This window comes from Acromyrmex echinatior, chromosome 12 (genome assembly GCF_024713525.1).
Source record: "Acromyrmex echinatior isolate Ae372 chromosome 12, ASM2471352v2, whole genome shotgun sequence".
In the NCBI taxonomy this organism is placed as follows: domain Eukaryota; kingdom Metazoa; phylum Arthropoda; class Insecta; order Hymenoptera; family Formicidae; genus Acromyrmex; species Acromyrmex echinatior.
In genome coordinates, this window is record NC_141863.1 from 1,362,247 (window position 1) to 1,375,386 (window position 13,140).

General features: G+C 27.0%; 2 protein-coding genes across 2 annotated transcripts; both read left to right on the top strand.

The window, feature by feature from the left end:
- The first annotated feature begins 150 nt into the window (after positions 1-150).
- Positions 151-5,836, top strand: LOC147907715 (uncharacterized). Its single transcript, XM_087411691.1, has 2 exons — positions 151-295; positions 3,744-5,836. Exons 1-2 carry the CDS (start codon positions 293-295, stop codon positions 5,151-5,153), a joined length of 1,413 nt encoding a protein of 470 aa, XP_087267817.1. The 5' UTR covers positions 151-292; the 3' UTR covers positions 5,154-5,836.
- A 3,242-nt stretch (positions 5,837-9,078) lies between these two features.
- Positions 9,079-12,108, top strand: LOC105143748 (podocan-like). Its single transcript, XM_087412036.1, has 2 exons — positions 9,079-9,092; positions 9,890-12,108. The coding sequence occupies exons 1-2, from the start codon at positions 9,079-9,081 to the stop codon at positions 11,394-11,396; spliced, it is 1,521 nt and encodes a 506-aa protein (XP_087268162.1). The 3' UTR covers positions 11,397-12,108.
- The last annotated feature ends 1,032 nt before the right edge of the window (positions 12,109-13,140 follow it).

The window sequence follows — 13,140 nt, forward strand, 5'->3', positions numbered from 1 at the left end:
CCAGTATATGTACATGTTGATTTATTCATCGTAAAACTGTCTATGATCATCGATGATAATTTTAACTTTCTTTTTTCTGTTGCAATATTGCATAATTAATATTCTTGGAAGAGATTTTCTGTTTATACGTAACATATTTATACGAATGAGAGGAATTATATAAGCTTGCCTCACACTTTGTTCACTCAAATTTGCTCGATCGCGACGGCAGATCTCACATAGTACTCAAAATATAGTTCTTATATAGAAGGTACAATAGAAATAACTTAAAGTTCGCAAGAGAATATAAAAAATGGTAAGCTACATTTTTATTAGAACCGTATAATTTAATGTGAATACACAGTAAGAAGCAATGCCTACATCGGTCAAAGCTGGATCTTGATTGCTTTAAATAATTTCATGTGAATTTATATACTACGTTTGCAATCTATCGAATTGCACCCCGAATTGGGGGAATTTTCCAGACTTAGAAATGCAACTGAAACAGTAATATTACAAATCAAATTGATTAACAATTTAATAATCTGATGTTCAATTGGCATCATTTTAAGATTCTAATGTATTGAAAATCTGTGAATAAATTTATTACGAAAAATATTACCTCGACCGGATGTCGAACCTGGATCTCCAGCATTCCATGCAAGCGTCCTAAGCCCTTAGACAATTAACTAACTGTCTAAAGACTGATATAAGCATTGTTTATTATGTATTTACATTTTTATATATAATTTTAGGAGAAATTACGATAACTAATAAATTTTACATATCTCATACAAGAAAATCTACAACTATATGGAATAATTATGGCTACTATGTTACTATTATTGTAATTATCCAAAATTAAAACTTTTTTTCTAGACCATAAACGGGATCAAATAATTTTTATAGATTTTTGATTGCTAAAAACGAATCTGTAAATAAAATTATTCTATTACGTCAAGTCTTTGAGAAAATTAATTCTAAGGCCCACAGAAGTTTCACAACTCACAGTTAACTCTTAAATGTATAATTGGGACAACTCAGATTCAATCCTTATTCATTATTTCTTTCCAATTCTAAACTTGCAAAAAGATGAGAAACAAGTTGAACCGCGGTTAAGAATTAACCAACTGGGCCTAATAAATGTGATTTCTGTGTTCTTTTGAGAAAACGTGACATGATGGAGCAATTTTATTTAGGAACTCATTTTCTGCAAAAAATTTATAAGAGTCATCTATTTTATTAGCGGTTTTATGCAAGAAACAACAGTTACACTGAAAAGTTAAGGAAATCCATAAATATATATCCAGACAGCACACAATATTTATAAAATATTTACAAAATATTTATAAATATTTATAAGAGGCTTATTTTAAATATTTTGTTATAGGAGAGGATAGAGATCGCCGATTCTGTTTCGGCGCGAATGATTTCACGGACGAGTTTTTTCTTTCTCCTGTCGCTAACTTGCTTGTATAGAGATGTGTGTGTGTGTGTGTGTGTGTGTGTGTGTGTGCGCGCGCGCGCGCAAAAGCCTCTTTTTTGTATTGTACACGACTTTTCTGATTCGAACGCATGATATATTTAATCTATGTTTTAATAATATTTCAAATGAATTTATATAAAATATGTAAAAAATATTTTTTTATATAACATTTCAAAAAATGAATAATAAATATTTATCATAAATATTCTGTGCTGTCAAGATCTTTTAAAGACTGCTTATGCAATTTAAATCACTTGTATATAATGATTTGCGAAGTCGCTCATTATGAATCTAAAATCAAAATTATCAAATACAATTTATTTAAACAATTAACAAAAGTTTGATTTGAATGAAAATAATAGTAAATATTGGATTCTATGAAGAAAATGCATAAAAGTATTATAGTATATTACATTATTTTTCTGTCTCATTTATTATAAACAAAAAAAAATACAAAACAACAGGTGATTATTCAAATTGCATAAGCAGTCTTCAAAATATTACATTTCTATCTACAGATTTAAGTTTTCTTTTTTTTATTGTACTATAGCTTCTTAAATAAAGCAATCAATAGATGACTGCTATAGATTTTTTTGTTAAAAACGAATTCATAAATGAAATTGCTCTATCACGTTACATTTTTTAAATATTTTAATTCAAATATATCTAAAAATGCCATTTTTGATATTTTCAGGTTTCATTTTCTCGAAAATCTGACATAATAGAATAATTTCATTTATGAATTTGTTTTCTATAATAAAAAAATTGTAAGAATAACTTGGTTCCATTCGTGGTCTAAAATCCGTATTGGACAGTGTTATTTTTATTAATACAGTTATAATTTTGTTTTATATTTCACTGGAAATAAGGATCAAGTTGAAGCCTGAATGTTGAAATAATTCTGTGTAAATTTATACATAAAGGAAAACTCTTTATTATGAGATAAGCGTCTAATATGAGATAGTGACGTTTCTGCTAATCACTATTTATTGGTTCCATCATGAATTTATTGCTCTTTGATTGAAAATTGTGTAGTGGGAAATTCATTATTAGATCATGCCCATAGCCAGCGTAAAAAAAGATTTTAGAATTTGAGTGTCTTCAAATTACATCAATATGAGCCTTTAAACCTTGATTATTATTTAATAAGTAAATATCTGGCAATAAATTGTTCATGTGAATGATGGAGTAAAAATTGTACTAATAGAAAAATATAAAATATGTTGAAATGCTTAATTACAGAAATTAGATTTGATGATAAAATCATAAGGAATCGTGGAAATCGTAATATGAGATACCTAGGGTACTTTTAATATGAAATAACTTATGCTCTTATGTTATAATGAAAATCGCTAAAGTAAAAATTGCTAAAGTATAAATGTTATCGTACAATAATAAAAAGAACAATCGGAATGTACATCAAGTGCCTATTTCTGCGATATTGGTTCTACCTATTCTTCTAACTATTTGAAGACGAGTTCTGGGTATAATCCATCGCATTCATTTTTCGCGCACGCTGGCTGTGTTTGTTTGTATTTTAAAAACATTAAATAAAGTTTTTTAATTGCAATACTGATGTACTTTGCGTTTTATTATTGATTTCTCAAGGCACCTCATATTAGGAACACAATTTTTTGACTTTGCGATTTGCTCTTTTACATTTCTTTAATTTAAAAAAAAATTTAATTAAATTTTACATAACATTATCTTAAAGCTTATTAAATTTCTTTCAAAATGACCTATTATTTTTGTAAATTCTGCCCATAAATTTCTAGCATTTATCCAAAATGAACTTGGTATCTCATAATAGAGGCCGTTTCTTACAATTTTACAAGCCACGCGACAAATTTATTTTTAGTCTTGAAATGTAACTTTAACATAGAACTAGAGTAGTAATACCTCATTAAATTGACAAGCAATTTAATTATATTAATGTTCATAAAATATCTTAGGCTGATCTTAATCTTTTGGTATTGATAAGCATCTTAAAATCTAACTCTATATATTGCGTTGTAAATAACTCTATATATTGCGAAAAACATTCTTGGACGGGGATTAAATCTGAATCTCTTGCATTCCGTGTGAGCGTCTTAAACCTTTAGACACAGAATTGTTTCAATACTAAAGACCAGCTTGGTTGTAATAAAACCTTATTTACAATTTGTTATGTAGTTACATTATATAGTCTTATAAGATACTCTATATTGTTTAATTTATTATGTTATACTTAAATCACAAGCTATTTTTTTAAAAACAAAATGTGTTCTGTATTTTACAGAAATTAATCATCGCAAAGATTGCCTTTACAACCATTTTCTTTTGCTGGTCTACATTATGTGCAACAGCAAACGATGTTAATTTTACTATAGAAAACTACATGGACGAATCGCTTCAACCTATATGTAATGATAATATTTCTTTAAATTTCTCAAACGCTGTGATCTTTGAAATAAAGCGGGATTTCATCAGCAGCCCTGTGATTACCTGTCTCAATCTTACAGGCAATAGTATTGAGAAAATTGGTAGAGGTGCCTTCGATAGATTACCAAATTTAACTCAATTGTTTCTTTCAAACAATAAATTGTCTAGCGGAAGTGAACTTCTTAACTTTGGAGGTCACGATAAGTTACAAGTGCTTATTATGAATTATGCAAGCAGAAATGACTATTCACAATGTTCCTACTTGTATAATAAGGGCAATATACAGATTTTCGGCAAATATCCCAACTTAGAAATTTTATCTCTAAATAATAATTGTTTCAAAGATTTAGCGCTTGTACAGGAAAATCCATATATGAAATCCCATTTTACTTATATGACTTCGCAAAACTGGATACCATTTCCCAAGTTAAAGATCCTGGATCTTTCTAAAAATAACATAGAAAGTACCAATTTTGTAAAACTACTATCAAACAGCTTATACTTTCTTGATCTTCATGACAATTCGCTTAGTGAATTGAACTTAAACGAAAAAGGAAACAAATTGTTCGCATTAAACTTGGATAAAAATAAGTTTAACAATATTCAACAACAGTTTGGGTACGCTTTATTGATGGCTGGTCTGAAGAATCTACATTATCTTTCTGTTTCTAGAAATGAGATTAATTCTATCGAAGTAGATGCTTTCAAAAACAATAATGAATTGCTTTTTTTGAACTTATCCTCAAATCGCATACGTTACCTACATCCAAACACATTTGCAAATTTGCAGTATTTAGAAACACTAGATCTAAGTATCAACCAACTTGAGAATGTTCCGTATATCCCACATGAAACAAAAATTAGCATTTTATACGTTAATAACAACAACATAAAGAAAATAATCTCGGATACTTTCGTGCATATGTCAAAATTGATGAAGTTGTTAATGGGAAAGAATCAGATTGATAAAATAGATGTCAATGCGTTCGCTCATCTTACTGTCCTAGAAGAATTAGATTTGTCGAGCAATATGTTAAGTTCTTTGCCGGAAGGGTGGACAGAATCCCTTGTATCTTTAAAATATTTGAATTTAAGCGATAATAAATTCACTTCGCTAGAGTCTTTGTCACTGACAAATACGTTGCCATTGATAACAGTATATTTAATGAAAAATTCATTAGAATATCTTAATGTTAAATATTTTGAGAATTTACCACAAAATCTCACTATTGACTTGATAAATTCAAATTTTACAAAATATATATGAGATACAAGTATTCCGAGTACCCCGATAGAAGATGACTGGTATTGAAATTTAATACATTTTACATGTCCCAAATGTTTACTCAAATTTATGTGTTAATTTAACTTAAGATGAATGTCAGAAGGTAACATAAACATTATTTAAGAAAATTAACGAAATAAAAAAGATAATACTGACACAATTTGTAAACAAACAGTGGCATTTTTTTTCAGTAAAATTAACATTTATGATATGTTAAATTAACACATATTTTATTCATATCTTAGAATTTCTTACGTTTTAACATCTTTACGTTATGTGTTCACTTATTCATAAATTGTACTATTTTGACATTAAGAAATATTGAATATCGATTTAACACAAACTATTTAAATATATATACATTATGTTAAATGAACTGAAAAATGTCAAAAAATTCTATACAAAAGTTCAACACGAATTTGATCAGTGGACCGTTTCTAATACAAATACGAAATGTTTTCTACTGAATGTACATATGAGAAATTTATATTAATATGGAGATATTAATACAAATTAAAATTTTAGTACTGTAAACATAAAAAATATTCTCTTTATTTGTTAGAAATAATAAAATTTTAAATAATGAATAAGATTTTTCTAATATGTAACATCGAAAATTATATTTGTATATGATTAACATTGAATATATGTTTGTTAAAATCTCATATGCGTATATATATATATATATATATATATATATATATATATTATATCTGTATACAAAATTATCCTTATTGTAATTATTAATCAGTTATTCGAATTTTGAATAGTTATTCGTACTTCAGTCAATTACACCAGAGAGAAATCTTTCTGCTTATGTACGCTATTCTTTATAAGTAGATATATGTATATAGTAGAGGAAAGTCGCTGATACTGAACATAGGTCTCCTAAAGTGACATCCCCTTATTTCTCAGAAGCTAACTACTTTTTATTAATATTAATAAAATCATGATTTGTATAGCTAATTAAAGAAGTACAAACTCATAATTCGTATATTTGTGACTTGTTTCTATACTAAATCAGCTAAAAACAAATTTTTACAACTTGAAAATAAAATTTTTACGACTTTCTTTTGCAAATTGCGTAGTTTAAATAATAGTGACCATATTATTGATAGTATTACGTTATTTTAAATGCTTATAATTTTCTAAATCAGTTTTATTTAAATTATTTTTTCTCTTAGTTTTTGTATAATACAATTTTAAATTTAAAATTGGGGTGCAGCGTAAACTGCCACACCTGTCTGTAAAACTGATTATGAGCTAACTTAATTTTTATAATGTTGCTTTATATTGTCAAATAGTTCTATTGGAGCTGAAGACAATCGTATATACATATATGAAAAAACTCTTGAAAAACTTCTCTCTCTCTCTATTACGTTACATATTTGCATCTTGCAGAACAGCATAAAGTAAATATTCATATAATTCAATAAAAATGTTTTATAACAAAGTGTAAAAATTTTAGAATATCTTATACACATTATTCACTTGTATAGGTACTTTATATATATAATTCCTGTAAAAGAAAAAAGATAGGAATACGTAGCATTACATTCTATTTTGTCAGACGCTTATTTTTACTTATCTTACGAAAAAATTAATTATTGCATAATTGCAAACAGTATTATGAAAACTGTTGATACTATATAATGGAAGCCATTTTTTAGTTTATATTTATGTTTTTAAAGTTTTATTTTTATTTAAGAAATATTGTGGTAAAAATAAAGTGGTATGTCGGTGTCGGTGACTTTCTTGCAATAAAAAATATATATATAAAGTGCAATTTTATTTGCTGTATTGATACAAGTTCTGATAAAATTAAAATTTTAATATTACAGGCATAAAAAATATTTTTATTTGTTTGTTAGAAATGGAATTTTAAATAATGATATAAGATTTTCTGTGAATGTGTGTGTGTGTGTGTGTGTGTGTGTGTGTGTGTAACATCGGAAGTTTGTTATCAATATTAATAATAATAATAATATTACGTTATCAAAAAATAGATCGAATTCTTTTACCAAAAATAAAAGAAGGCAGTTTCATTGTAAATAGTTAAAAACGGATAAAATTTTATATACGTTATTTTCGATCTCTTAACTTTTATTTAAATATTTTCCAAATCTTAGTATTTTTCGAATATTTGACTTTAATTCATTGACTCAGTTTTGCTCATTTTGCCTTATTAATATATATTTTGAATTCTTTGAGAATTGTTTTAATGACAAATAAAACTAAATTTAAAAAAAAGAAGTGATAAAATTGTATAGAATATGGATATGTACATGTTTATTTTTTTTCATGTAAGTTTTTTTTTCTACTATGTCACTGCATAACTATTCTCGGAAAAAATACTACATATTGTACTATGTTAACGAAATTATTAGAATATTATATTTAGGCTATATTCTAAAACGTCCTGTCCAAAGAAAACTTTACTCAGAATGTATCTAAAGCTACATTTTAAAATGTTTTCTCCGAAGAATATTTTATCAATATACTATTATATATAGATACATTACGTGCACCATACATTCTGAGTAAAGTTTTCTTTGGACAGGACGTTTTAGAATATAGCCTAAATATAATATTCTAATAATTTCGTTAACATAGTACAATATGTAGTATTTTTTCCGAGAATAGTTATGCAGTGACATAGTAGAAAAAAAAACTTACATGAAAAAAAATAAATATGTACATATCCATATTCTATAAAATTTTATCACTTCTTTTTTTTAAATTTAATTTTATTTGTCATTAAAACTGTTATCACGTTTCTGGTGTCTATTTGTAAGCTTAGCGTATATATATGTATATATATATATATCAATTTCAATCCTTGAAGAAATTATATTAGGTTTGTCTCTCTCTCTCTCTCTCTCTCTCTCTCTCTCTCTCTCTCCATACTTTACCTTGTAACTCGCGATGGAAGTTCTTAGTTAGAGTCAGTGTAACTATTCGCAATATTGAATATTGCTTGCAATATTCAAAATACAGTCCTCATAGGAGGTAACCAGAAATAACTTAAAGTTCACATCTTTCGAAGAGAATATTATAAAAATGGTAGGCTACATTATATAATTTTAACAGAAACTATGATAATAATAAATAATATATCTTATATATCTTATATAAAAAACTCTATAATTGAAAACTACATAATTACATAACTACTAATTATGTAACTATACTTTTTAATTATCTTTATTGCATAAATATAATTATAATTTTGTCTTATATTTATTTTTTATTGTTAATGAGTTTAAACAATATTATAAATAAAGAGTAATTTCTGAGATTGTACATGTGAATATATATACTGAGAAACCCATTTAGTTGAATCAATTAATTTCTTGTTTGGATATGGACAAACAAATCCTTGGTTGATGCAATAAAATAATTTAGTTGAAGCCAAACATTTGGTTATTGTAATATTTCATTTGTTTCTGATAAACATTGATATCTGATAAAGTTGTTTACATCAATTAATTTCTTGTTTGGATATGGGCAAACAAATCCTTGATTGATTCGACTAAATAGGTTTCTCAATATACAACAAGAAAAGAAAGAAAATCTATATAACGATTTTAATATTATATGTTATCCAGTATAATTAATCAGGACCGGCAATTTATTTCGTCCGTGGATATAGAATTTTTGACTGATGAAAGAGGAAAGAGCACAAAATGATGATATTTTTTATTTTTTATTTATTTTGTATTCTTTATTGCGGTCCCCTTTTTTACAATTACGAATTGCATCGCTCTGTCTAACAGTCGGTAAGGGATCATTTATTTTGGCCGTATGCCGTAATTTGTAAGAATTGATTAATCACATTCGAATATTCCTCTCTCATTCAATTGTAAGAGAGAAACGCTCGAATGTGATCAGTCAATTCTTACAGATAATGACATATGGCCAGTAAATAAATGATTTCTGAAAGTTGAATCTTTGTTATGCGCAGTTGTACTGTTATCACAAATATCGGTCAGCGCACATTTTAAAAAGTTCATAGTTGATTTTTAATCCGATTCTTGAATTTCTTTGGCATGGATTTCTACACTAAGCTAAATTTTAGGTGTGGAATGCTCTACGATTCCACATTATAATTGTCGGGCCTGTAATTAATTTTCGAATGGCACACATGGGTCATTCGTATCCATGCATTGCTCTTTTTAACATTCTTATTTCTCATATATCTGCCTGCCTGACCCTACTGCCGGTCCCAACTTTTTTCCAACATCTACATAACAAAATAATTTAGTAGAGACCTTAAAAAACATGTGTGAATTTTTATAGAATTTTTCGAACATTTTAATTATCTTAAAATCGAGTCGGACATACTGTTACAACAAATGACCCATATTGTTCGAAGGTGCTGAAGATAAGTGTGCCATTCGAAGGTTGAGTTCTTTATATGCGATGAGCATTAAATTATGAGCAGTAAATTGCTAATCAATTTAATTTGTGATATTACTACTGTAGTTCAATCGGTTTTCGTTTCAAGACCGAAAAATTAATTTAGCGCGCCATTTAAATGATTATACAGATAGTATATAAATTCATATAAAATTATTTAAGCATTATTTAAAATTATTTAAGCTTAAGATTCAGCTTGATCGTTAAAAGTTTTCTTTTCTTTCTTAATTAGTTTAATTTAATTTATTATGTTTTATATTTAAATCACAAGCAAGGGTATTTTTACAAATCTAAAACAGATGTTTTCTATATTTACAGAGATTGATCATTGCAAAGTTTGTCTTCACAATCATCATCTTCGTTTGCTGGTCTATATTATCAATAGCAAACGTTGATCACTTTGCCATAGAAAATTATGTGAACTTCAAATCACTTCAACCTCTATGTAATGATGATATTTCTTTAAAAAACTTCTCAAATGTTGTGTTCCCTGAAATCAAGCGGGATTTCATCAGCAGCCCTGTGATTACTTGTCTCAATCTTACAGGCAATAATATTGAGAAAATTGATAGAGGTGCCTTCGATAGATTACCAAATTTAACTCAATTGTTTCTTTCAAACAATAAATGGAGCAGCCCATGTGAACTTCTTAATTTTGGAAGTCACGATAAGTTACAAATGCTTATTATGAATGGAAATGCAAAGAACTGCAGCATCGACAACTATTACAGATCATCTCTACAGATTTTCGGCGATTATTCTAACTTAGAAATTTTATCTCTAAGGGAAAATTGTATCAAGGATTTTGTGCTTCACTATAATATAGACTCCTATTTTGCTCATATTCCGAACTTTTCGATTAAAAGCTGGGTGCCCTTCCCCAAGTTAAAAATTCTGGATCTCTCCGGAAACAGGATATCAAGAAATGATAGGATTGTAAGACTATTGTCGAATAGCTTATACTTTCTTGATCTTCATGATAATTTGCTTAATGATTTACGCTTAAACGAAAAAGGAAACAAATTGTTCGCACTGAATTTGGATAGAAATAATTTTAGCACTATTAACAGTCAACACGAATTCCAAACGACTTTATCGATGACTTGTCTGAAGGATCTACACTATCTTTCTATTTCCAAAAACAAGATTCATACTATCGATTCAGGTGCTTTCAAAGACAATAACAAATTGCTCTTTTTGAATTTATCCTCAAATGACCTATATGACCTATATCCGGAAACATTTGCAAATTTGCAGTATTTAAAAACACTCGATCTGAGTGAAAATAAATTCAAGAATGTTCCGCAAATTTCAAATAAAAAAATTAGCACTTTATACCTTAATAACAACTGCATATATAAAATACTCTCGCACAGTTTCACGCATATGCCAAAATTGGTAAAATTATTAATGAGAGAGAATCAGATTTATGAAATTGATGTTAATGCATTTGCTCCTCTTATTGTCCTAGAAGAATTAGATTTGTCGAGAAATTTGTTAAGCTCTTTACCAAAAGGATTGGCGGAAACTTTTGTATCTTTGAAATATTTGGATTTAAGTAAGAATAGATTCACTTCACTGAAGTCTTTGTTAATGAATACATGGCCATCGATAAAAGTATTATATTTAATAAAAAATCCATTAAAATATCTTAATGTTAAATATTTTGAAAATTTACCGCAGAATCTCACTATTAACTTGATAAATAATTCAAATTTTACAACTTACGTAAACGGTATGAATATTTATGCGTGTTTATGTTTATACATATATATATATATATATCAGGGTTGGGTTACTTTTTAAAAATAATGCGTTACTGTTATCGTTATTGTGGTAACTCACCGTTATATGTTATCAAATTTAAAAAGCAACTCATTACCATTACTTAAAAGTAACGATAAAAAATCGTTATTTTTCGTTACCTTTTTGTAATTATGCAGGATGAGACGAGCCTACTACTCACCGATTTTGATGAAATTAGACTCAATCGACACGTTTTTGCACGAAATGAACGAATCTGGCAAAAAAATAAGTCTCTGTCCCGTAAACTGAGATTAATGGTTAAAGTTGATGACTATTGAGGTAAGGAAATCTATCCTAATTTCATTAAAATTGATGAATAAACCTATCTTCTAATTACACTTGTTAAAATGGTAAAACAGGCTTCTAGGATAGAGTATAAATAAACTATAAGATATTTAAAAACATTTATCTTTTAACATTTTTATCTTTTATTAATATTTTATATACTTATGTTTAATTCTGTGGTGTTTTATTATATAGTAAATATTTTAGTTTTTAGTGCTTATGCTAAAGCGACGATACTGATTGAAACAAAAATAAGCAAAAAGTTTTTTATGTATTTAGTATTTATAATTTTATTGTCCGTAACGGCCGTGACCTATAAAAAAGTAACGAGACAACGAGACAAGTAACGGGATCAATTTCGTTACTCGTTATTAAAGATGTAACGTCGTTACTTTTTTTACTAATAAAAAAAATTACGAAAAAGTAACATTATTACAAGTAACACGTTATTTTCAACCCTGTATATATATTCATGCATGAAAAATTTTTTATCGGGGCTGCGCACAAAATTCCTGTAACATGTATGTGTCATATAACATGAGTCATATAACATGTTTATAAGATTCATGCAAGATTCTTGATTTACCTACATATCATATGCGATATATTCTTATATGTTCCTATCCGAAATTCGTATGTAAAAATCCTCTTGGAAGATCTCACAAGAATTTTTTTTGTAAGAATTTGCAATAGGAAGGCCACATTACCGCACCCACATTTTACTTCGAGTTTTATTAATAGTGTCCTAATAGTACTCTTAATAGTAATAAATATTCATAACTTTGAGTTCAGAATCGATTTAACAACATTTTAACGAATGTAATTGTCAAGTTTTAAATTTATATATTAGGTGTTGGAATTAATTCGTAGCGTTTTTAATGAAAGAATGTTATTTATTTCACATGAGCATTAAAAAATACATTAATGAAAGTACTTCCCATCACTTGTAAAACGCTACGAATTAATTCCAACACCTAATATTATTAACAAAGTTATTGTATAAAATGTAACTGCGGCGTGCCATAATACCTCCTTTTTCTCTGCTCTGTTTCTTTCTATATATTTTATGAAAATTTACAAAGATTTTTAAAAATTTATTATTAGAATTTAATTATAGATAATATATATTAAAGATTCATAATTTTTACATTATAACAAGAAATATATATATTTTTTATTTTTTTATATATTATTATATTTAGTATTTTATTTTTAGTATTATATTTAATACTATATTATTTTTCTATTATTATTATTTTATAATAATAACAATAATATAATTTTATTATCACAATAATTAACACAGTAATCGAAACATTTATTCAAGTAATACTACATAAATAATTAAATATAAACAACACAAATAATAGAAATAATAATATAAATGATTAAATATGAAATGTTTCTTTATTGATCCTTTCGATTCGATATCTCGAAAATAGCGCACTCTACGATACTT